General features: G+C 30.8%; 12 protein-coding genes and 1 non-coding gene across 13 annotated transcripts; 6 read left to right on the plus strand and 7 right to left on the minus strand. All coding sequences in view use genetic code 12, as the record gives it.

The window, feature by feature from the left end:
- Window positions 1-946: 946 nt before the first annotated feature.
- Window positions 947-1,498, plus strand: CD36_82470 (presequence translocated-associated motor subunit, mitochondria precursor, putative; the record flags this gene model as incomplete). Its single annotated transcript, XM_002419139.1, has 1 exon — window positions 947-1,498. The coding sequence occupies one exon, from the start codon at window positions 947-949 to the stop codon at window positions 1,496-1,498; it is 552 nt and encodes a 183-aa protein (XP_002419184.1).
- A 320-nt stretch (window positions 1,499-1,818) lies between these two features.
- Window positions 1,819-3,009, minus strand: SAP8 (candidapepsin-8 precursor, putative; the record flags this gene model as incomplete). Its single annotated transcript, XM_002419140.1, has 1 exon — window positions 1,819-3,009. The coding sequence occupies one exon, from the start codon at window positions 3,007-3,009 to the stop codon at window positions 1,819-1,821; it is 1,191 nt and encodes a 396-aa protein (XP_002419185.1).
- A 1,496-nt stretch (window positions 3,010-4,505) lies between these two features.
- On the plus strand, window positions 4,506-4,577 carry tRNA-Met (CAT). The gene has a single exon. It is a non-coding gene; the product is annotated as a tRNA-Met (tRNA).
- Window positions 4,578-5,016: 439 nt separating this feature from the next.
- CD36_82490 (protein Ysy6 homologue, putative) lies at window positions 5,017-5,205 on the plus strand (the record flags this gene model as incomplete). The annotated part of the gene is made up of 1 exon (XM_002419141.1): window positions 5,017-5,205. One exon carries the CDS (start codon window positions 5,017-5,019, stop codon window positions 5,203-5,205), a length of 189 nt encoding a protein of 62 aa, XP_002419186.1.
- Window positions 5,206-5,755: 550 nt separating this feature from the next.
- On the minus strand, window positions 5,756-6,766 carry CD36_82500 (oxidation resistance protein, putative; the record flags this gene model as incomplete). The annotated part of the gene is made up of 1 exon (XM_002419142.1): window positions 5,756-6,766. The coding sequence occupies one exon, from the start codon at window positions 6,764-6,766 to the stop codon at window positions 5,756-5,758; it is 1,011 nt and encodes a 336-aa protein (XP_002419187.1).
- Window positions 6,767-7,028: 262 nt separating this feature from the next.
- On the minus strand, window positions 7,029-7,715 carry CD36_82510 (protein Dcg1 homologue (function currently unknown), putative; the record flags this gene model as incomplete). The annotated part of the gene is made up of 1 exon (XM_002419143.1): window positions 7,029-7,715. One exon carries the CDS (start codon window positions 7,713-7,715, stop codon window positions 7,029-7,031), a length of 687 nt encoding a protein of 228 aa, XP_002419188.1.
- A 206-nt stretch (window positions 7,716-7,921) lies between these two features.
- Window positions 7,922-9,337, plus strand: CD36_82520 (DNA damage checkpoint protein, putative; the record flags this gene model as incomplete). The annotated part of the gene is made up of 1 exon (XM_002419144.1): window positions 7,922-9,337. One exon carries the CDS (start codon window positions 7,922-7,924, stop codon window positions 9,335-9,337), a length of 1,416 nt encoding a protein of 471 aa, XP_002419189.1.
- A 584-nt stretch (window positions 9,338-9,921) lies between these two features.
- Window positions 9,922-12,138, plus strand: CD36_82530 (putative zinc metalloproteinase, putative; the record flags this gene model as incomplete). The annotated part of the gene is made up of 1 exon (XM_002419145.1): window positions 9,922-12,138. The coding sequence occupies one exon, from the start codon at window positions 9,922-9,924 to the stop codon at window positions 12,136-12,138; it is 2,217 nt and encodes a 738-aa protein (XP_002419190.1).
- Window positions 12,127-12,840, minus strand: CD36_82540 (uncharacterized protein ygl079w homologue, putative; the record flags this gene model as incomplete). Its single annotated transcript, XM_002419146.1, has 1 exon — window positions 12,127-12,840. One exon carries the CDS (start codon window positions 12,838-12,840, stop codon window positions 12,127-12,129), a length of 714 nt encoding a protein of 237 aa, XP_002419191.1.
- A 191-nt stretch (window positions 12,841-13,031) lies between these two features.
- On the plus strand, window positions 13,032-16,325 carry CD36_82550 (clathrin assembly complex AP-3 adaptin component delta-like subunit, putative; the record flags this gene model as incomplete). The annotated part of the gene is made up of 1 exon (XM_002419147.1): window positions 13,032-16,325. The coding sequence occupies one exon, from the start codon at window positions 13,032-13,034 to the stop codon at window positions 16,323-16,325; it is 3,294 nt and encodes a 1,097-aa protein (XP_002419192.1).
- Window positions 16,326-16,557: 232 nt separating this feature from the next.
- CD36_82560 (1-acyl-sn-glycerol-3-phosphate acyltransferase, putative) lies at window positions 16,558-17,439 on the minus strand (the record flags this gene model as incomplete). Its single annotated transcript, XM_002419148.1, has 1 exon — window positions 16,558-17,439. The coding sequence occupies one exon, from the start codon at window positions 17,437-17,439 to the stop codon at window positions 16,558-16,560; it is 882 nt and encodes a 293-aa protein (XP_002419193.1).
- An 876-nt stretch (window positions 17,440-18,315) lies between these two features.
- Window positions 18,316-19,026, minus strand: CD36_82570 (heat shock protein 31, putative; the record flags this gene model as incomplete). The annotated part of the gene is made up of 1 exon (XM_002419149.1): window positions 18,316-19,026. One exon carries the CDS (start codon window positions 19,024-19,026, stop codon window positions 18,316-18,318), a length of 711 nt encoding a protein of 236 aa, XP_002419194.1.
- A 1,810-nt stretch (window positions 19,027-20,836) lies between these two features.
- CD36_82580 (uncharacterized protein ygl080w homologue, putative) lies at window positions 20,837-21,190 on the minus strand (the record flags this gene model as incomplete). The annotated part of the gene is made up of 1 exon (XM_002419150.1): window positions 20,837-21,190. The coding sequence occupies one exon, from the start codon at window positions 21,188-21,190 to the stop codon at window positions 20,837-20,839; it is 354 nt and encodes a 117-aa protein (XP_002419195.1).
- Window positions 21,191-21,720: the final 530 nt, after the last annotated feature.

A 21,720-nucleotide genomic window follows, 5' to 3' on the forward strand; every position in this document is an offset into this window, starting at 1 on the left:
AAAAAGATGAAATTAATTATCAAGTAATTTTATTCAGTATAAATATCCTTGAGGTATTTTGGTTTCAAATAAATAAATGTAGAATAAAGAAGAAAAAAAAATTGAAGTTGTTTCTATTTTCTTTTCTTTTGACAACTATTGGTGATGGTTTAGATAGATTATTTGTGTGATTGCAATAGATTGGTTGTAAAAAAAAAAAAAAAGTTTGGATGTTGTTGATGTTGTTGTTTGTAGATGTTGTTTTGTCCGTAAAGTAGAAAGAAAGAGAATGGTTGTTTTTTTTTTTTTTTCGTTCATTCGCTTTTACAATTTTTTTTTTTTGAATTTTAAACACGCACAAATGTGAACAAGAAAACCCAAATGTGGATTTTTTACACGACCATTTTGCAATTGGTGTTACACTCATTAGTTAGGTTAATACTCTACATTGAAATAAGTGTATACCTATATGATTCAATTCTCTAAATGTTTTGTATTTTTTTAGAGTAATTAATTCTATATTTTTATCAATTGGTGATATTTTGAAGGATTGGATATAGTTTATTTATAGCTGTGTGGTGTTTGATCAAGAAAAAAAAAGAATTTCCAGAGAGTTAGCCTTATTACTTTGTTGCTCTTCATTTCGTATACTATGAAACCTCAAAAAAAAAAAAAACAATAGCTTAATATCCCAAATACATTCAATAAAGAGAACAGTTTACTAAATTAAGCGATATTTCATAATATGGTGATCAGCTGAGTAGGGAAATGTTTTCCCAAAAAAAAAAGAAAAAAATATTATTACCGGAACTCGGGTGAGGGAGGGAAAACAAAGAAACAAAAAAAAAAAAAAAATATTCTATACTAAGTTACCAACAAGAAAAGAAAACTTTTACTTCTATTTTTTTTTTTCAAACTAAAAGATCACCATATTAACACATCTATCCTTTAACAGATAACACACTAAATGTTTTCATTAGGAGTACAAAGTAGACTTTTCACAAGAAGGACTTTATTTTCTGGCTTCAGATTCAATTCAACTACTTCTACAACTTCAACACAACCACGTTTAACATGGGTCGATTATTTCCAATTAAAGAAACAAAATAATAGAATCAATACTATTGCTGGAGTATTTACTGGGTTAGGGGGTGCCTTTATTACATTGAGCTATTTAGGAAATATTGAAATTGATGTGGAAAAACCAATTATGGGATTTGATCCATTGATGGTTATGGGTGGTGCAGTCGTATTAGGTGGTTTAGTGGGGTTTTTGGTTGGACCATTCATTGGATCATATGTTTTCCGTTTAACTAATAGATCTCAATTGAAACAATTTGAAATTAAGAATAAAGAATTTTTATACAGGCTTAGAATAAAAAGACCAGATCCATCATCACAAAGTTTTTCTAATCCAATTCCAGATTACTATGGTGAAAAAATATATTCATTAAAGGATTACAAACAATGGTTAAGAGATTGTAATGCATTCAGAAGAAAATCAAAGGAATTCCTTTAGATTGGTTATAATAAAGAGTAAGAGTGATGTGTTTGTTATACTTGAGTGCCCCTTTTTGACGTGTAAATAAATGTGGTTTCATATTTTGTTATCAAAAAAATATATCTATATATTCAAATTAAACAGGCAATATATATTGTATTACTTGTCTTGTCTTGTCTTGTCTTGCCTTGTCTTGTGTTGGTTAGTATTTGGCATCAATAGTAGCTGCTGTTGAGGACTTAATATAATAAAAATAACTGTTGTTTATTTAATAACAATAAATATAGTAAAATCACCTACATAACAAAAAAAAAATTCTAAACAATTGATAACACTTTCTATAAAGTAGAAATACTTGAAGAAGTAGTGTATTTGACTTGAGCCAACAGAATTGTGTTCCCATCAAGATCATAAACTGCATAAGCTCTTCTCAAAAAATTGTCACCCAAAATAGTGGCCAGATCTCTACTAACACCAAAATAACAAGAATTTCCATCTTGAAGAACAAATTCAGATAAGGGAACAGAAATGGTTACTCCTTTAGCAAAATTGAAAACAATATTTCCTGAAAGATTACAACTCGAGGTATAAAGTTGATAGTAACTGCTCCATTTAGCACCAACTGCAGCAGCCAATTTATCAGCAATAGTTTGGGAAAAATAAGTGAGTGTAGTTCCTGAATCCAAAACTGGAGTAGTGGAGGCACTAACAGTAGTTCCAGCAATGTTAATTGTACTCAATTGAACTCTTAATTCATTTGAAGAAGTGATTGGCAATGCAGTCAAACTACCAGTGTATTTGGCATTATCAACTCCACCGAAAATAATTGTCCCAGAAGAAGCAGAAGCAGAATTCAAATATAAAGAATAAGCATTCTTATTGATGATACCTTGCTTTTTCAAAGTGACAGGAACATTATCATAGGTTGGATTAGTTTCATCACCGGTTAATCCAATCCCTAAAATACCTTGATCAATTGAAGTGGTCGTGACATCAGCAAATTGTTGGTTAGTAATTGAAGCGCCACCTAAACCAACTGTATCCTTGTAAACAGTACCTTGAGAAGAGCTTCCATCTTCATATTGAATGGAGAAAGCTTTGCCTAAGTTTTGGGACGTTGTTGAACTCGAAGGTTTGTAAGTACCATCTTGTTTACAAAAAGTTGGTGATTGACCAGGATAAGTAACTTGACAAACGGCAGCGGAATCAATCACCCATAAATCAGAAGAACCAGTATCAACAATAACTGTTTGTTGTTGTTTGTTTGAACCAACAGTGATGGTAGCAGCATATGATGGACCTTCATTAATCAAACTTGTTTGAACAGTTCCTCTTTTTTGAGCTGGGTGAGCTTGATGATTTTGACCATGAGCAGTAGCATTAAAAGGTTTTCTAGTAACAGTAAAATCTAATGAGACAACTTTTTCTGCTCTTTTATCAATGTCTTCTGGAATAGCAAGACCTTGAGCTAATAAAGCAAAGGCAAGAGCAACAAGAACGTTTTTGGTGAAAGTGATAATAGAGACCATTGTATTTGGTTGAGTATTGGTTTATTGGTTTTAGGCTCATTACATTTTTTTGCAAAAGAAAGGTATTTGGTGTTTTATTTATAATGTTGGTTGAACAGCTGGTTTAATTTTTCATTTAAAACAATGAAAGAATGATGCCGTTTGAAGTTACGGTGGTACAAGAGGCTCATAAAAAATTGTGGATATACAATTAAAGTTTACTGCTTTTTCCTGAATATCAACAATTTCATAGACAAAAATGATAGGAGATATGATGAAAAAGTGAGCCTGTAAGAAATTTGCTCTAAACATCTTTGGCTTGTCGGTGGGCTCGGCTCCTTAATTAGTATTAGTTTTTATCTCTTACATGTAATTGAAGACGTAGTTGACAATCTGTTTGCTTCTTGTTATTGTATATTCTTTTAATCTTTAAAGTGCGTTGTTCTATCTATCGGTATTTTATTTTGTTGCAAAAAAAAAAAAGGGGGGAAACCCTCGTTATCTAACCGTTGCGTAATCGATGCATGGATGGGCTCGAAAAAATAAAAACAAAGGGGGGAAGAAAAGAAAAATCATTCGGTGTAGAAAACTGTGTGAAAGATAAATAATCTTGGTTTGTAATCACTTAGTCGTGGTTTGTTCTATAACGTTCTTATCGCAACCACAGAAATTAAATAGGGTAGAATTATACTATTTGTGCCGTTTAATTACAAGTGACATTTTATTGTTATTAATACGGGTTTGAATTGTAACCGAAACAATAGGAAGAACTTGGTTACGGAATGAAACAATACACAGGATTTCCCAAATATCCTATAACCCAAGAAAATTATTGGGAACCTGGAACCATTCAATTTTCAAACCACATTCTTGGCTGCAATTTTGACTGCTAGCTTGTTTATGGTAGCTCATTTTATAAACAATAATCCAAGTTATCTTTGACTAATTACATGTTTGTTTAATTCCTTCAATGGAAGAACATTCGAAAAATTCAAATAAAATTGATATTGAATTAATCATACGTTTTTTTTGTTTTCGATAACTGAATATATTCAAAGCCTCTTTTTTTTTAAAATTTCACAGGTATTTCTTAATATTTACAAGGTAGTGGTGGCAGACAATAGACAAAAGTGTGTCACCATTAAAGATAAATGATAAAACAACTACAGGGCCACACTTGCTATAACTATATTTAAAGGGACATTGCAACGTCGGAGATGCGGCACAAAGTATTAATTCAAGTTATCTTGAATGTGTATTGTAGATATTACAAAGATGGAATAAAATTTATACGATTAACTTACCCTCAAATTTATGCAAATTTTCTTTTAAATTAAACATACTTTTTCTTTGATAAAAGTAAATTTATGACAATTCTATAGCCAGTATATGATAGTATTAAATCAATTTGATAATAAAATGTAAGTAAATGATCTTAATAAGCTAATTGATAACCATTTATATAGCTTTTCTATTACTATATATTAATCAAAAATAATTAGAAAGCATACACTACTAGCATTGTGACGCAGTGGAAGCGTGCGAGGCTCATAACCTCGAAGTCCCTGGATCGAAACCAGGCAATGCTAATTAGTATTATTTTTTTAAATAGTTTTTTTTTTTCAATAAATGGCATCAAAAACATACTAAATCCAAATTCAATAGCAAAAGGCTTTCTGAATTCTATCTTTTATTGGATTGCATTAACTTTTGGTGGTGGTAATTGGTAGTACGTGTCGTGTCGCGTTAGTTTTGAAGTCCGAATAGATCCTATTTTTTTTTTCAGTGTCGCGCGAGTTTGGTCAGCTGGGGTGCGTAACATTAATTTTCAATATGAACAACTAAACAACAACAAATAAGCAAACCTTTTACGTGGTCATAAGAAATCGCAAAAAAAAAAAAAAATTATATATGGGTCGAACAATTCTTAATTTTACAACTCTTTTTTTTTATAACTTTACTATTCACTTTTCAATCTTTCATTCGAGTCTATTATTGAAATATATATATATATATATATAAAGAAAAATGGCTTTACAAACACCTAAACAAAGAGCAGCTAATGCTAAATTTGAAAAAAAGAATACCAACCAATGGGGGAAACCAAAAAAGGAAAATACAAAGACTGAATATCCAGTGTCCAAATCTTGGTTATTTGTATTATTATTCTTAGTATGTGGTGGAGCTATTTTAGAATTAATAAGATTAATCTTTTAAATGAGTTGTCCAAAGAAGACGAAGAAGAAGAAATTGGAAAAGTATCCCCTTTGTTTGGTTTAGTTCATATTCATTTGATTTTAGGTTTATCATCATAGTTTACAGTTATATTTAATTCTTCCCCATCAAACCAAATTGCTTTCATTCCAGTTTGTATTACTTTGTATAATATAACATTATTGCATTAAGCAATTGAATATCACATCGCTAAATTAAAAATAAAAAGTCAGTTTACTAATATACGTATTTGTATTATATTGATGAGAGTTAATATTGGTTTAATGTCATATATACTTCTCTTGAATCAGATTTATTAGAAATAGAAACAAAGTTACAAGAATTAGAAGAAATACAATTGATACGAAGTCCCACATAGAGTAGCAATGGGGTTTCAATCAAAATTCATATTGAAGAAAAAAACAAATTATTCATCGTACAACACAACCTACTTTTAGTAATATGTTAAATCAATAAACTCGAGGTGGTTGCCACTGAGAAACTCATGCTAAAAGTCATTTCATTGTTATAGAAACTATGTACATAAACTAGTTTACTCTAAAGTACCTATTCTCCAAACCTCTAGTCCCTTTATTTTAAATGAACCAAATTTGGCATCTTGTGGTGACGAATTCAATATTTCATTCCCAAAGGTATCACAACTATAACTGACACCAGATAATAATGATTTGTCAATAAATAATCCATTTTGACCATTAGATGAACCAATGGCAATAAAATCATGATTGGAATAAATAATATTATCATTAATTCCAGTATACATAAATGCTTTGAATCGAATATCTTGAGTTAACTTTTTATCAACAGCATGATCCAATTTAGATGGATCATATTTCTCACATTTCCAAAGGAAGCATTCACCATTACCATAATATCTCCTATGTTCCATTGGTTTTAAATTCTCACTTAAATAAGCACCAAATTTGTTTTTATGATTATCTTTAATTACCAAAACATACGATTGTGATCTTTTCGGTTCAAATGAATATCTGGGTCTAGATGTATCACCAACAACCATATTCTTCACTATAGAATCGGCAAACCCTTTCTCTACTCTTTTTCTTTTTAGTAGTCTTAATTGATGTTCTGGATTGGAATTCCGATATAAGGTGTTCAATGATATACCATGTTGTTCTAACGAATACACCAACTCCCAATTATCAAACAATTGAAATCGTGCCGGGATTAAATTCCTTATATTATTTGCCAACTCTGGATCTAGTAATCGATGATGAGTCGATTCTTTGTACCCAGTTAGTGTCAATGGTCCCAATGGAGGTAATTTACTCAGACTAGAAGCACTGGAAACGGATGAGTTTATTGATGTAGAAGAACTATTCTTTGAATCATTTCCAAGTAAACTACCGAAAAATGTCCCTCTTCTTTTAACTGGTTTAGGTTGTTCCTTTTGTTTTTCGTTTCCAAGATCGGACGATTCTTCTTCTACTTCCTTAGTATTATCTTCTGGTTCGTCTTTTACCTCTTTATCTGTTTCGTCATTTACTCGAGGTTGTTCGGTAGATCTTCTAAAAAGGAATGACATGAGTGATTTTTATTGTCTATTGCAGTTTCTTTTCGGGGTTGCTGTTAATTGAACTAATTCCAAGATAAAAATAATCAGAATTCTCTCACCCCCCTGTCTTTTTTTTTTTTTTTTCTTGTTCTATTTTACACTTTCTTTAAATACTCCAGATTATTTTTTTGTGTTGCTTTATTGCTCCCGAAATCTCTTACTCTCCAGAAGTCTATCAAATAAAGAAAGGGACAAATCTAGATTCAGCTAACTATCACTACTTATCAATTCATTACGGTTGTCTATCAAGTCTAATTAATGTTGTCAATTGTTCAATACCTATTTTCACACTATCTATAAATCGAACATTGGGGAACTTTTCTCCTAATTTTCTGTCTAACCCTGCCATGCCAGCACATCCTAATAAAACACATCCCACATCTTGATATTCATTGAAAATAGATTTTGTAACTTTGTAGATTTGATCAAATTGTTCTTCATCAGCAAGATTTGTAACATTAACATTTAAACCTCTAGTTTTTTCAAATTTTTTAGTTGGAAAATTGTTTGCCCCAACAAAATCAGTAATACTTTGATCTAACACTAGTTCCCACTCACTAGTACTCGTTAAAATAAACAGTTTTGTTGGTTGCAGTAATGCAAATAAAAGTGTCGCCTGCATAATACCCATAACAGGTTTCTGTGTGAGTTTACCAAGTGTATGCACCAAAGGATGATCGGAGTAACAACAAACTAAATATCCATCATAGTCAAGCCTATCATTAATATTTACTTTAAAATCTTCAAGTACAGCTTTTTCTGATTGTAATGAAGTAGTAGGGGTGATTTCTTTAGGCGAATCTGGAGGGCCAGTGTAAAAAAATAATTCAACGTTTTCAGGTTGAGTGATTGTTTTTTCAAGATTCTTAGTCACTTTTTCTGAGCTATTTGGATTAATAACTAATATTTTGACTGCCATTGGGGCTGAAGTAGTGATGAGAAGTTTGTGTGCTAAGGGATATGGGAAATATATAGGAAGATGAAGAAAAGAGACAAAAATCAATTGCAAATCACACACACTGGGGCAAAACGCGTTGAATTATAAATAAGCTTATCATTGAAAAAAAAAAAAAAAATATCAAATCAAAAAGTTTCCTCTTTCACCATTTGGCGGAGTTACCCGAAATGGTATTTGAAGCAGAAATCGGAGTCAATAAGCATAAGCTTATGTGGTCAAAATCCATAGCGTCCCTTTCAAATATAGCAGAAGCAATAACGTTCACCATAACCAAAGATTCCATATCCTTGTCTGCAACCAACACAAGTAAAACCTCCTACGCTCGAATACATTTCAAGAAAACCTTTTTCAATAAATTTTCGGTTGATTTTAATAACATATTACCAGAAGGATATGATAATGGGAAAGAACGGAAAGAAGACCCCAGTTATTCTTTTCTTATCAATTCACGACACATGGCAACATTGTTCAAAAGTCTAGATTCAGGTGGCATGAAATATGTAAGTTTTAGGATAAACTGGTCCCGCAATGCTCCAATAAATCTGAGGTATAAATTGTTGATTGAAATCCATACAAAGAAATTGATTGTTAAAAAGTTCCAAGCTAGTTATACTCCAGCAACGAAACAGAACCTTCAAATTGCTTCTACTTATAAGGACACCCTATCTAAACAACAAGAAGATAATTTACACGATAAAACCCGAATCAACCACATAATGATGGACCAAGTGATACCCAAACAGTTTCTTGAAATGGTTCCAGCATCTGCCGAGGATTTTAAAATAGATATCAAGAGTGAAAGAATACTGCTTTGTGGGTACACCAAACAAATAATCAAAGATAGAGATTATTTGAAACAACCAATGGCAGTTACAGTAACTATTAGTCTAGAAGAATTAACTGACACCAATTTACTACTGTTGAATTCAGATCAAGAACCAATTAGAAAACAAATTAATTTTGGCATGCGTGATTTCAAGAATTTTTTGAATTTAGCAAATTTTTTCACAACTCCATCGTCATTTTCTGAACGATTCGATGAAGATTATATAACAACAGCAAATAATGATTATTTCCACATATTTTTCAGAAACCCTGGAGATCCTATATTATTTGATTTGCAAAATCACCAACATGCAGAAGTTCAATTTATTCAGATTACTTCCGAAGATAAATCAGAGTTACATTCGAAGGAAATTGACGCAAATTTAATTAGAAAGAACTTGACAATAGAAGCACCAATACCTCAAAAAATTCAAAACAACAATACAACTACAACAACAACACCATCATTGACTCGACCGATGATTAATACTGTATTTGGTAAACCTTCAAAAACAAGGAAAAGAGAAAAAGATAGGTTCAGCAACAAAGTTCAATTATCTCAAGGAACTATGAATGATGACTTCGATGATGGAGTTACATATGGACTAGAACCAGAAAGAGAAAGAGGAAATTATGCCGAAACCGATTATAGTAATAGTTCTGGTGAAGAATCCAAAGAACCACCTTTTAAAAAACATGCACCAGACCAAGAACTTGGTCCTACACAATTGAACAATAAACCCAAATCGATATTTTAAGTGAACAGAAAAAAAAAAAGAAAACACAACAAACTGGACACCACGGGACACAAAACTTCACAAGGTATGATTTATCATAATGTAACGGAATATTCCTTTAATGAGAGTTACATACTCATAGCTGCAACCCGTAGCTTGTTATTTACCTTGTTGTTGCTGCTAGATTTGGAATTGATTTACAAATTTCCCCCTTTTTTTTTGTAACCCTTTTTGGCTGTTTCAAATTTAGACCATTTCATTCCAGATTTCCTTTCATACTTTACAATCTACACAAATGTATATTAAGACGAAAACGTGACCTTTAATGTAACAAAAAAACACCATTGTCAAGGTGATTTTCTTAATTGCAATTTTGTACAATTTGAGTAGTGTGTCGCAGCGGTGGTGATCAGGGTACCGCAGTACGATTGTTCAACTTTCTCGTGTAGCAAAATATATTATACTCGGCAAAGTCTCAAGTATTACGTAAGATTCTGTCCGTCCCTCTTTTTTATATATATATATAAGCATTTCAGCACAGCCAATAATTTGATGAAATTTCCATACTTTCTTTTTCATTTTCTTGTTAAAGACAATATCAAACTATGACAATATTGTTTAATTATCAAAATGATGAAATTGTTTCATCACCAACAGTTATTGTCAGTGGATCTACATCTACCAAATTATATCGTGGAGTGATTTCATTTACCAGCAATCAGAACAAGGTATTTCCTCCCCAATATTTCGAAGTCAACAATGGTAATTTTAAAGCAATAATTCATGTTTCACCTGGAGAAAGAAATGTATTCCAGGTTGATATACTGGATAATGGATTTATAAATAATTTTGGCTTTGCCGAATATTCCAATGGTCGACGTCCTAATGTAGTTGATTCTGGCACTTTAACACTATATTTCAACCCGTTACCACAGAATAAACCAATCCATTTATGTTTAATTAGAGGAAGAGATTCAAATAACACTTATGATATGCCCGGATATAAATTACAAAGAGGAGAAGTACCTACTTTAGAGAATGCAATTAAAAAATTGAAAGTTGCTGGTAGATTAATGCAAGCTTTTACTCAAGATGAAATGAGATCAGCTGGTTTCAGTAATCGAAGTTTCCAATTTGTTGAAGAAACAGTTCATGATCAAACAATATTTGGTTATAAAGTCAATTCTCCTACACCACATCAAGAGATCAAGATCCATGTTCTTACTTCTCCGAAAACTGTGGCTGAATTAAGAAGTCCAGATTTAGCCCAACAAAACCCTAATGCTAAAGATTCAGGAGGGTTATTCAATCATGCTATAGATTTAGTCAAAGACACCCCAGAAATTTTCAATCAACGAAATGGTACTGCTGTTCAATGTGCATGTATGTATTTAGATTCGACATGGCAAAATAATTTAATTTTGACTCATGCTGCTTTAGGTGGAGGCACAAGTGAAGTGAAAATGGCTATATTTGGATCTCATGGATTACATTCATATCCTCAAAATTTCCCCTTGGTCACTCCTTCATTTTTAGATGCCACACATTTGACCACAGCAGAAGTTGCTAATGATTGTAATGAGTGTGGAACTAGTTGGGAATGTTTAAATATTTGTCTTGGTGCTTATTTACACGAAATTGGCCATTCATTAGGATGTCCTCATCAAGTTGATGGCGTCATGTTGCGTGATTATGTATTGTTGAATAGATCATTCATGACTAGAGAAAATGAATGCTTAAGAACCAAATCACAAGGACAAATAATTGCTGAAAATGGAACTTGGCCCAAAATTTGTCATTGGAATAGATTAGATTTAATTAGATTCTTATATCATGATTCCTTTTCCTTACCTATTGATAATTTTGGGAAAATTCATAGCACAACATGGAGTCCTGATGATAGTTACCAAAAAGATTCAGCACTTAATGTATATCCATCACCACTGAATGGATCTATTGTGACATTATCATCAGGGATTTTTTTGATTGAAGTAATTACCGATGACCTTGCAAGGTATCACATTGAGTTTTTACCCAGAGAGTATGGAGGTTCTGGATTACGACCTAATGTGTTGTTGGATTTCAATAATTTATATAATGAATTACGATCTAGAAAAAACGATGCCAAAGATGAATTTAGTGTGCGTATATTATCACTTGGAGGCGATTTAAATATTGATAATTTCAAAGAACATTGTTCAGAACATCTGAAAGAAGTCATTGAAAGTGATTTTGGGTTGAATAGAGGACGCATAAATGGATTCAAGTCACCCCTTTTAGGACGTACCGATGATCTTAGGATGGAAATTGTTGGATTTAATATAAAAACAATTTATAAAGTCCGAGTTTATCATGGTGGAGCTTTAGATGGTATGAAATTTTATTACAAATCAGCAAGTTCAAGCAATGGTGGCGCCCCCAAAATACCCAAAAGAGACTATTTATCCAAAATTGTCCATGGTAAGTTTGATTTTTCAAGTCAAAGACATCATGATCAATCACCACAACAATTAACAAATATTTCTTCTGGTGAGGAAGATCGTACTGCTTTAGTTGGGAACGAAACTGATAATTATTCAGATTTTAATTTAAACCCAAATGAATACATAACATTTTTCAATTTCCGTGATGGTGCTTGGATGGATGCTGTGCAATTTGGTACCAATCAAGGAAGACTTTCACCATTCTTTGGTAAGGATGATGGAGGACATCTCTCTAGACTTGATGTGCCAGGTGACAAATTTGAAATTGTTGGAATGTATTTTTATTTGAACCAATGGCTTAGAGGATTGGGAATAATATATACTACTTCAAAATATTAAATCCGTTGCATCATTGTTGTCATCATCATCATCATCGATTTGTCTTTCTAATACTTTATCTTTAGCTTGATTAAACTCAATTGGAAATCTTTGTTCGACCCCCATATTAGATTTATTTTTGAAAAAGGGAATAGATGATTTAGTTTCCGATCCATACATTAATTTAGTAATTCTATTTTCAATAAATGATATATCTTTTTTCATTTTTTCAACTCTACTTTCTTTGCAATCTTGTAATAATCCGAAATTCTTCCCATACATTAATTGAATATTCTTTAATTTTTCTATTAATAATTCTTTTTTTTCAATTATTTTTTGATTTTCATTATTCAATTTCCCACTGATTTGAGCTTGAAGAACTAAAGATCGATCAATATCAACTGAATCTAATGCATGAGATAATGCTTCGGCAAAAAATTTGGCATGATCTACCATACTACCAGAACTCGGTAAACCATGATTACTCGTCTCACGACTTAGAATTCTATTCAACTCTTCATCATCACTTAACATATAGTCATCTTCAGTATCGGAAAGTGTCAGATCCGTTGAGTTATTAGAATTGACTGTCATTTCGTTTGGGTGATTTTCATATTCATTGTCATTTTCAATATTTGCTTCCTCATCAGCATCATATATTTCATCAGTATTATCTTCCGGTAATGTATGAGACCCCTCTTCCCTTGTATCTAGATCTTGCATTTCTGTATTGAAGTATTAGTTGTATTTGAAACAATTGTTGTGTTTATGTGATAATTAAAATTATCACGACCGAGACAAGCACACTACTACTTGTTGATTTCAACGATACAATACTTTTTTTTTTTTTCTGGTTGTTGTACGTTATTGATTGATTGATTGATTGACGTGCCCTCCTCCTTTCATTACCACCGATGTCATCTTTCCAATTACAGAATTCAGAGGTTTTGGCTCGACTTAAACCATTTGGTATACTGTTTGAGAAATCACTTAATGATTTGATCAAAGGAATAAGAGCTCATACCAAGGAATCACCAGAAAGTTTAGGTAATTTTCTTGATGTGGCGATTCAAGAATGTCGGAATGAATTAATTACCACTGATCTAGAAACTAAAGCTATGGCTATTCTTAAATTAGCATATTTGGAAATGTATGGATTTGATATGTCTTGGTGTAATTTTCAAATTCTTGAAGTTATGTCATCAAGTAAATTTCAACAAAAAAGAATTGGATATTTAGCTGCCATTCAATCATTTAAAAATGAACAAGATTTACTTATTTTGGCGACTAATCAATTTAAAAAAGATCTTAATTCTCATAATCATGTTGATATTGGATTAGCATTGAGTGGGGTTGCGACAATTGTTACTCCAAGTTTGGCTAAAGATATTAATGATGATGTATTAATGAAATTGAATCATTCAAAACCATATATTAGAAAAAAAGCCATATTGGCAATGTATAAAATATTCTTACAATATCCAGAAAGTTTAAGATTGAATTTTAATAGAGTTATTGAAAAATTAGATGATCCAGAAATAGCTGTAGTTAGTGCTACGGTGAATGTTATTTGTGAAATTTCCAAGAAAAACCCCAATATTTTCATTAATTATTTACCTAAGTTTTTTGCAATTTTAGAAGATACAAAAAATAATTGGTTAATCATTAGGATTTTAAAATTATTTCAAAGTTTATCAATAGTGGAACCAAGAATGAAAAAGAAAATACTTCCGACTATAGTTGATTTAATGTTACGAACTCAAGCATCATCATTGATATATGAATGTATCAATTGTATTGTAAGTGGACAAATGCTTTCTCCTGATTCTTCTAAAGATAAAGAAACAGCAAAACTTTGCATTGATCAATTGAGACTTTTTTTTTCGAAAAATGATTCAAACTTGAAATTTGTTGGATTAATAGCATTATTTAATACTTTAAAGATTTTCCCCTTTTTGATGAATGAAATGGAAAATATATCAGGGTTTGTTTTGGATTGTTTATATGATCGAGATTTGATTATTAAACGTAAGGCATTAGAAATTTCTAATTATCTTGTAAATGAAGATAATATAACTGAAGTGGTCAAGATCATGTTGATGCAATTAGTACCTGATAATAATATTATTGATGATAATTTAAAATTAGAGGTTACTTTGAAAATTCTTCAAGTGGCATCACAAAATAATTATGCCAATATCCCCAATTTTAGATGGTATGTGGCTGTTTTGAAAGATGTTATCAATTTAACTTTATTACCCGTGGAAGGAGTTACCAATTCAGGATTGATAGCAACTCATATTGCTAATGAAATCTCATCCAAGATTGGCAAAGAATTTAAAAACTTGGCAACAAAAGTTCCTTCAATTAGATCATACTTGTTACAAAATGTGATTTTAGGATTGGTTCAAGATGTAAGATTATTGGAATCTTCTGGATTGATATTAAGAGATTTATATTGGATTTTGGGTGAATATATTAGTGAATTGAAAGTAACCGATAATGACGACGACGATGATGATGATGATAGTGATAGTGACAGTGATAATGAAAATGCACAAATGATGGTTTTGGATATAGATAAAAAAATTGAAATCTTTAACACATTAATCAATCATGAAATAGATAAAAAATTAGGATTAACTACTAATGTTCATTTCCCAGTATCAGCAAAACTAATTAATTTACATTTTACATCGGTGGTTACAGTATTGATACAAGCATTAGTGAAATTGTATAATGGAATTGCTACTGATTATATTAATAATTTTGCCACTACCAATGGTCAACTTCCTTCAATAAAATTTAACGAATTATGCTACCACTTGTATCGTTTAATAGGATTTTTGAGTAATTGGGAGAATCATCCAAATTATGAGGTTCAAGAGAGAGCATTATCCTGGTTAGAATTTTTGAAGTTGATTTTAGAAGCAATGACTGATAATAATGTTGTTGATATTGAAAAACTTGCAGAAGCTGATTTAAAAATGTATAAGGATTTGCCTATTGCTCGAGTGGAGGGTCCTGAATCTGAATCTGAATCTGATTCCGATTCAGAAGATGAAGATGAAGAGGATGACGAGGAAGAAGAAGAAGAAGAGGATGATAGTGATGACGATCTTGATAGTGACGATGACGAGTACGAGAATTTAGTCTCTTCCGACGAAGAGAGTAACTCAAAACCTTCAGAATTGATCTCTTCAATACAACAAGAAGAATACAATCCTTTTGCTGAGAGTTTGGAACTGGAATCAAAAGACCCTAGTGAAAGCAATGAAGTAGAGGTTGATACCCAACAACAACAACAACAACAAGACAATAATGGATTAAAGCAGTTACCAATGTTACTTACTCATGTTTTACCCTCATTTTTTACAGCATATACACTTAATCCTGTTGCTAAGAATGCTCAGCGTAATGTAGGTGTTCCAGAAGATTTAAATTTAAATACTCAAATCAATTCACCAGAATTCAAGTTGGAACAGTTTGAAGATGACAGTTCTGATAGCTATGATTTATATTTATCTGAAGTTGATGATATGGAACCATTAATTCATTTATCAAGTAGTGATGAACCACAAGAAAAGAGAAAAGAAAGATTAGAAAGATTAAAAGATGATCCCTATTATCTTGAAGATGTGGTTAAAACAACGAAAAAGAAATCCAAGAATAAAAAAATAAGATCTGAAAGTATTTCACCAGAAATTGAAAGTGAAAATGCATCAATTTCCAACACTATTGGATCAGAAACCGATACAGATATAAACAAAAAACAAAAAGAGAAGAAGAACAAGAATAAGAAAAAGAAGATGAATAAATTGAAAAAGGAAAAAGTTCTTATTTTGGATGAAGAAACTATTGTTGGAGAATCAGATATTAATCCAATTGAATCAACTAATAAAGAAAAGAAAAAACCAATTAAAAAAAATACATTTAAAATTGATTCCTCCAATTTAGATAATTTTGATTTGGTATCAAATGATTCTGAAATACAAATTCATAATGATAAAGAGTATGAAATTGATTTAGAAGCACTTCGTGAAAAATTGAAACAAACCAATGTTGAACCTAAGGAGAAAGCGAAGAAGAAGAAAAAAAAGACAAAAAAAGTCCCAGAAGAAGAAGGGAAGTCAATTACAGAATCTAATGGTGGTGAACTGGTAAAACCAAAGAAAGTGAAAAAGAAAAAAGCGGTTATATTAGAATAAAATTTGATCTACTAACCAGGTATCCAAAAATAAAAATAAAAAAAAAAAATAAAAACTATGCAATAGGTGTGTATATTATTAAGGCAAAATATAAGATAAGATAATATAATATATAATTCTACAAGTATATATAAAAAAAAAATTGGCCAGTACAATACAAGAAAAAAAGCAACCATAATATAGCATCAAGTATTAATGGAAAATTGTCATGTTGGTATTGATTTTTGGTTTATTAATCAGAAACAGCTGTAGCTTTTAATGGAGTTTGTTCATTAATTATTTCCACATCAGTTTCTGAAGTATCTTCAGATTCAGAAGGATAAAAATCTTCTCTTGGTTTAGATCCCGGTATTTTTGAGTTGCCTAATTTTTTCAAAGTTTTAATCATATCATCTCTAATATTATTACAAGCATTAGTGACATCTTCATGAGTTTCCCAATTTGAAGTTGAAACTGGAGGTAATACTTCAATATTGATTTCTCCAGTATTAAATATTTTACGTTTTGAATTGAAAATTGTCGAAGTATTTGAAACAACAACAGGGATAATTGGAATACCTGCTTGTTTAGCTAAATGGAAAGCACCTTTTTTAAATGGTAACATATTTAAATCTTCTGTAGCTGATCTAGTTCCTTCAGGGAAAATAAATAAAGCTTTACCTTGATTTTTCAAACTAGTTAAAGCTCCATCTAAAACTTTTTTAGCAGAAGCACTTTTCGATCTATCCAAGAAAAAAGTCCCTGATAAAGCCATAAACCAACCTAAAAATGGAACATATTTTAAAGATTTTTTACTAGTAACAGTATAACCTGGTTGGAAAATTTTCCCTAAAACATAAATATCTAATGCTGATTGATGATTAGCAATAACTATAGCAGGAAGATTATGTAAATATTTTTCATTTTTAATATTAATTCTTAATCCCAAAAATAAGCTACAAAGATAATAACAAGCTTTAGCAACTGCAAATTGAGCATATTCAGCTTTATTGACAATTCTTAATAAAATAGATGCTAATACACCATATATGGCACATCCAGCAATAAGAGTACCATAAAGTCCTGATTTAAGATAAAACTTGAGTTTACTAAAGAATGATGAAACGGTTGACATAATTGTTGAAATTTAGGAAAATGGTAGTATAAAGGAGGAAATGTCAAATATCTTTAATTAATTAAGTGTTGTGGGGTTTCTATATATATATATATATATGATGATGATGAAAGTGGGAAGTAAGTTGTTGAAAACTGTTTTAGTACATCTAGATAGATAGATAGATAGATAGGTAAGTGTGTGTGTTGTGTGATATGTATTTTTATTATTTAATTGAAATTTTTTTTTTTTTCAAGTGGTGGTGTTATTTGGATTAAATTTTATTATCTTGGGAAAAAAGAAATTGAAAGATTCTTTTAAATTAAAATTTTTGTTGTTTGTTGTTTGTTGTTGGAAGATTTCTTTCCCACCCAAATTAATTAATTTGGTATTTATTCTTTTTTTTTTGGTGCGGTATCGTTCTACCATTGCTACCAGACCAGCTTAATTCTCCCACCCTCAAAAAGTGGGACCAAACAACATTTCCACCCCGTGTGAAGTTATCAGGAATACCCAACAAAATTAATTAAGCTTTCTTGTTTAAGTAGATCTTTCAGATCTGTTTAGAAATGCACACAAATACACAAACACATACGTAACCACATCCCTTTCTTCAACATTGTCACTTTATATTTAAGATTTTATTTGGTGGTGTGAATCGTAACTATCAATCAAAGGTAAAAGAAAGCCAACAAAATAATATAATATTCCATTCCCTCCACCCCCTTTATTTCTACTTTAGGATATATTCTGATTTATTCTTATCCACAACATTAACTATAGCACCTACACGTTTATAAACACAACTTGACTTTGATAGATTATTTTATTTTATTTAATTTAATTTCTCTACTAAATCTAACTAAATCACCCAATTTTTCTTCCACACCAATTCATTTATTTACTTTCAAAAGCAGTAATTGTATCTTCAGCAGTTTTAACAGCAGATTGTGGATTAACACCAGTAACAATTTTACCATCAGTAACGGTGAAATTAGCCCATGGACCTTCTGGTTCAATATAAGTGGCACCTTCCTTTTCAGCAACTTGTTTAATGGTCAACAAATTATCTTTCTTCATAAGATCGGTAACTCCCAAAATATCTTCACCAACATCAGTGAATCCAGTGATTTTTTTACCTTTAATTAATGGTTCACCAGTTTTTGGATCATTCAAATTTTCGAAAATAGCAGGACCATGACAAACAGCAGAGACAACACCACCTTTATCATAAACAGTAGTGGCAATTTTTTGTAAATCTTTAGCCTTTGGATAATCAAATAAAGTACCATGACCAGCACTACCGAAAAAGATATCATAATCATTTGGATTAACATCAGAAGCTTTTTTCAAATTTTTCAAAGCAATATTGAAATCAGAATTGACATTATCAAAAATTTCTTTATCTTCACCATTTAAAAAATCAGCAACAACACTATGATCATCCCATCCATAAGTACCAGTTTCAGATGCAAATTGGATTTCATACCCTTTTTTTCTGAAAACTTCGAAAGGATGTAAAGCCTCAACAACGAAAACACCAGTTTTTTTACCGTCACTGTAAAAAGGTTCGTTGTAAGAAGTAAGAGCAAGTAAAACTTTGACCATTTTCAGTAGATATTTGCAATTGCTGAAAAATAGAGGAAAAGTATCACTTGGGATATTGTTTTGCTTTTATAGTAAAAGAAAACAAGAAAACGATGAAACAAAGGGGGGAGCTAAATCTAGATTGCTGTGGAATAATTATTTCAAGTCGGCAATTATTGTAGTCTACCAATATAATAACAAATGTGTATGGAATGCTCTAGAAGAATCAAGCTGAAGTGAAAAAAATAGAAAAAAAAAAAAAAAGACCTACACTCTTCATCCTTACTCCATTGGGAAATCTCCGCTTCTCACAATATCCCTGAATTTTGTCCAATTCTTTGTATCGATTACGTTATATTCTCGGTGAAACTAGAGTTATTCCGGAATTTATAATCAAGTTCTTACACAAAATAATACATACATACATACATACATACATAGTAGATTTCTGATGATGCCTTAGGAATGAATACAATAGTGATTTCATTTCTAACGGTATTGTCTTTTCCGAAAACACAAAAAATTCAAAATTTCAATGTGGAGAAAGGTAAAATTTTGTACCATTTTAATTAGTAAGCTGATGTTTCCTGAAACCATCAAGAATATTTACAAAACAACCCTTAGAATTCAACATAGTTCTCCCCCTCCCCCCCCTCCCTTTCTTGAGAGTAGTCAAAGATAACCAATTATCTGAAGTTGTGCCGAGTCTTATCAACCTATGAAACTTCTGATGTCTGATCTATCATTCAGAAATAAAACCAAAACAGGTCAAAAAAAAAAAAAAAAAAAACCTTTGCCAAAGATAGACAGTTATTTGCTTGTATATACAATTGAATGACTGGTAAATGAAAACCTCACTCATTGTTTCAATTGAAATCTGGTAATAAACCAAAGCAAAATTTAATATCAACACCTTCTTGATGACTAGCACTGCGGCCGATCAATCTTGTTCACATTGAAAATTAATCTAGTTATGATGATTAATAATATCACCAAATAAATTCTTTGAAATGATTATCAAGTATAGATTTGGATATTAAGACTAGACAATTGTTGGTGCATTAATACAAACCTTTGAAAGTGGTCAGGTCCAGTTTCAAAAAACATCTCTGAAAAGGTATATTAGTTGAATATTGATCGATTTTTTTTTTTTTTTTTTGCAACACCAATGGTATTAAAAATCCCAATACTTGGTACTTTTGATATCTAATTTAGAATATTATACATTGCTATTAACTAATATATATATATATATATATTATACAAATTTAGTTTTATGATGATTACATAAAGCATAATATCGAGTACAAACAAAAACAAAAAAAAACCGAAGGAAGGAAGTAAGGAAAGGAATATGGAATATGGAATATATATATAAACTAATAAAAAAAAAAACATATATGGAATGGTTGAATAAATGACAAATTATCTTACCCGATATATATATAAATAAATAAATAAATAGATTTAATTAAAACTATCACCACCATCTAGAAAAATACACTTTAATCATCATCATCATCATTGTCATTATTGTCATAAAATCTTTTTTGTTACAACATTTATTGGAAAATGAAAATAAATAAATTGTTTCAATAAATATCTCTTTGACTAATTTTTTTGGTTGATTTGAATGTATCTATCTATATTTCGTCTTTCATATAACTTCTCTTTCTTCTATTATCAAATGTTTTTTTTTTTTTTTTTTGGGGGGGGGGGGGTGGTTAATTATCACCACTTTCAACTTCCAACTTTCAACTTTCAACATCATACTCCCTAGTTCAAATATCAATATTAATTTTATCAATTAGTTATTTATTTATTTATTTATTTATTTTTTTGGGGTATTTTCACCATTAGAACTTGATCCTAAATCTGATTCATAATGATGTTTAACCCATCTAAATCCTTGACCTAATTGAGCCAATTCATTAACAAAATGACAACCAAATAATAAATAATTTTTAGGAGTAACTGCCATTGAATATCTCATAAATACTAAAGAATAAAGTATTAATGAACCCGTCATTGGTCCACTAATTAAATCAGGATCTTTTTTTAAATCTAAAATAGCAGCTATAGGAATACCAAAATTAGATACTGGACCCCAAAAATGAGTGGTACATACATATTTAAGGGATTGTTTTGAAAATAAAAAATCAGTGAATTTTTTAAATGATGACATTATGGAGGAAATGATTGGTAAGAAAAAAAAAATTGAATAAAAAAGTGGGAAGTCGGAAGTTGGAAGTCGGAAGAAGAAAAAGAATAATGATTATATATATATATATATATATAGCAATAAATGAAAATTGTGTTTTATTTAATTGATTAAGTTTTATTTGATATAAAATTTGATTTTCACTTTTTTTTTTTCTTCTTTCTCAATCTGCCACACACACACACACACACATTGGTCGGTCTTGACGAGTCCATAATAATTTTTTCTTTCTTCCTTTTGAACTAATTACAAAAAAAAAAAAAAAAAAAAGAAAAAAAGAAAAAGAATTTGTGGTGGTAGACAACGCCAAAGTTGGTGGTGGTGGTGGCGGCGGCGGCGGCGGCAACATGATGCCAGTTCTTTTTTTTTTTTTTTTTTCACCGCCAAAATGGCTTTATCGGAAACCCCACTTTTAAAAGTCCCCCCCTCCCCTCTAACCCACAACAACAACTAATAGTAAACAATACTCACAGATAATATTTTACCCAATCTTT

This window comes from Candida dubliniensis, chromosome 3 (genome assembly GCF_000026945.1).
Source record: "Candida dubliniensis CD36 chromosome 3, complete sequence".
Lineage (NCBI taxonomy): Eukaryota > Fungi > Ascomycota > Pichiomycetes > Serinales > Debaryomycetaceae > Candida > Candida dubliniensis.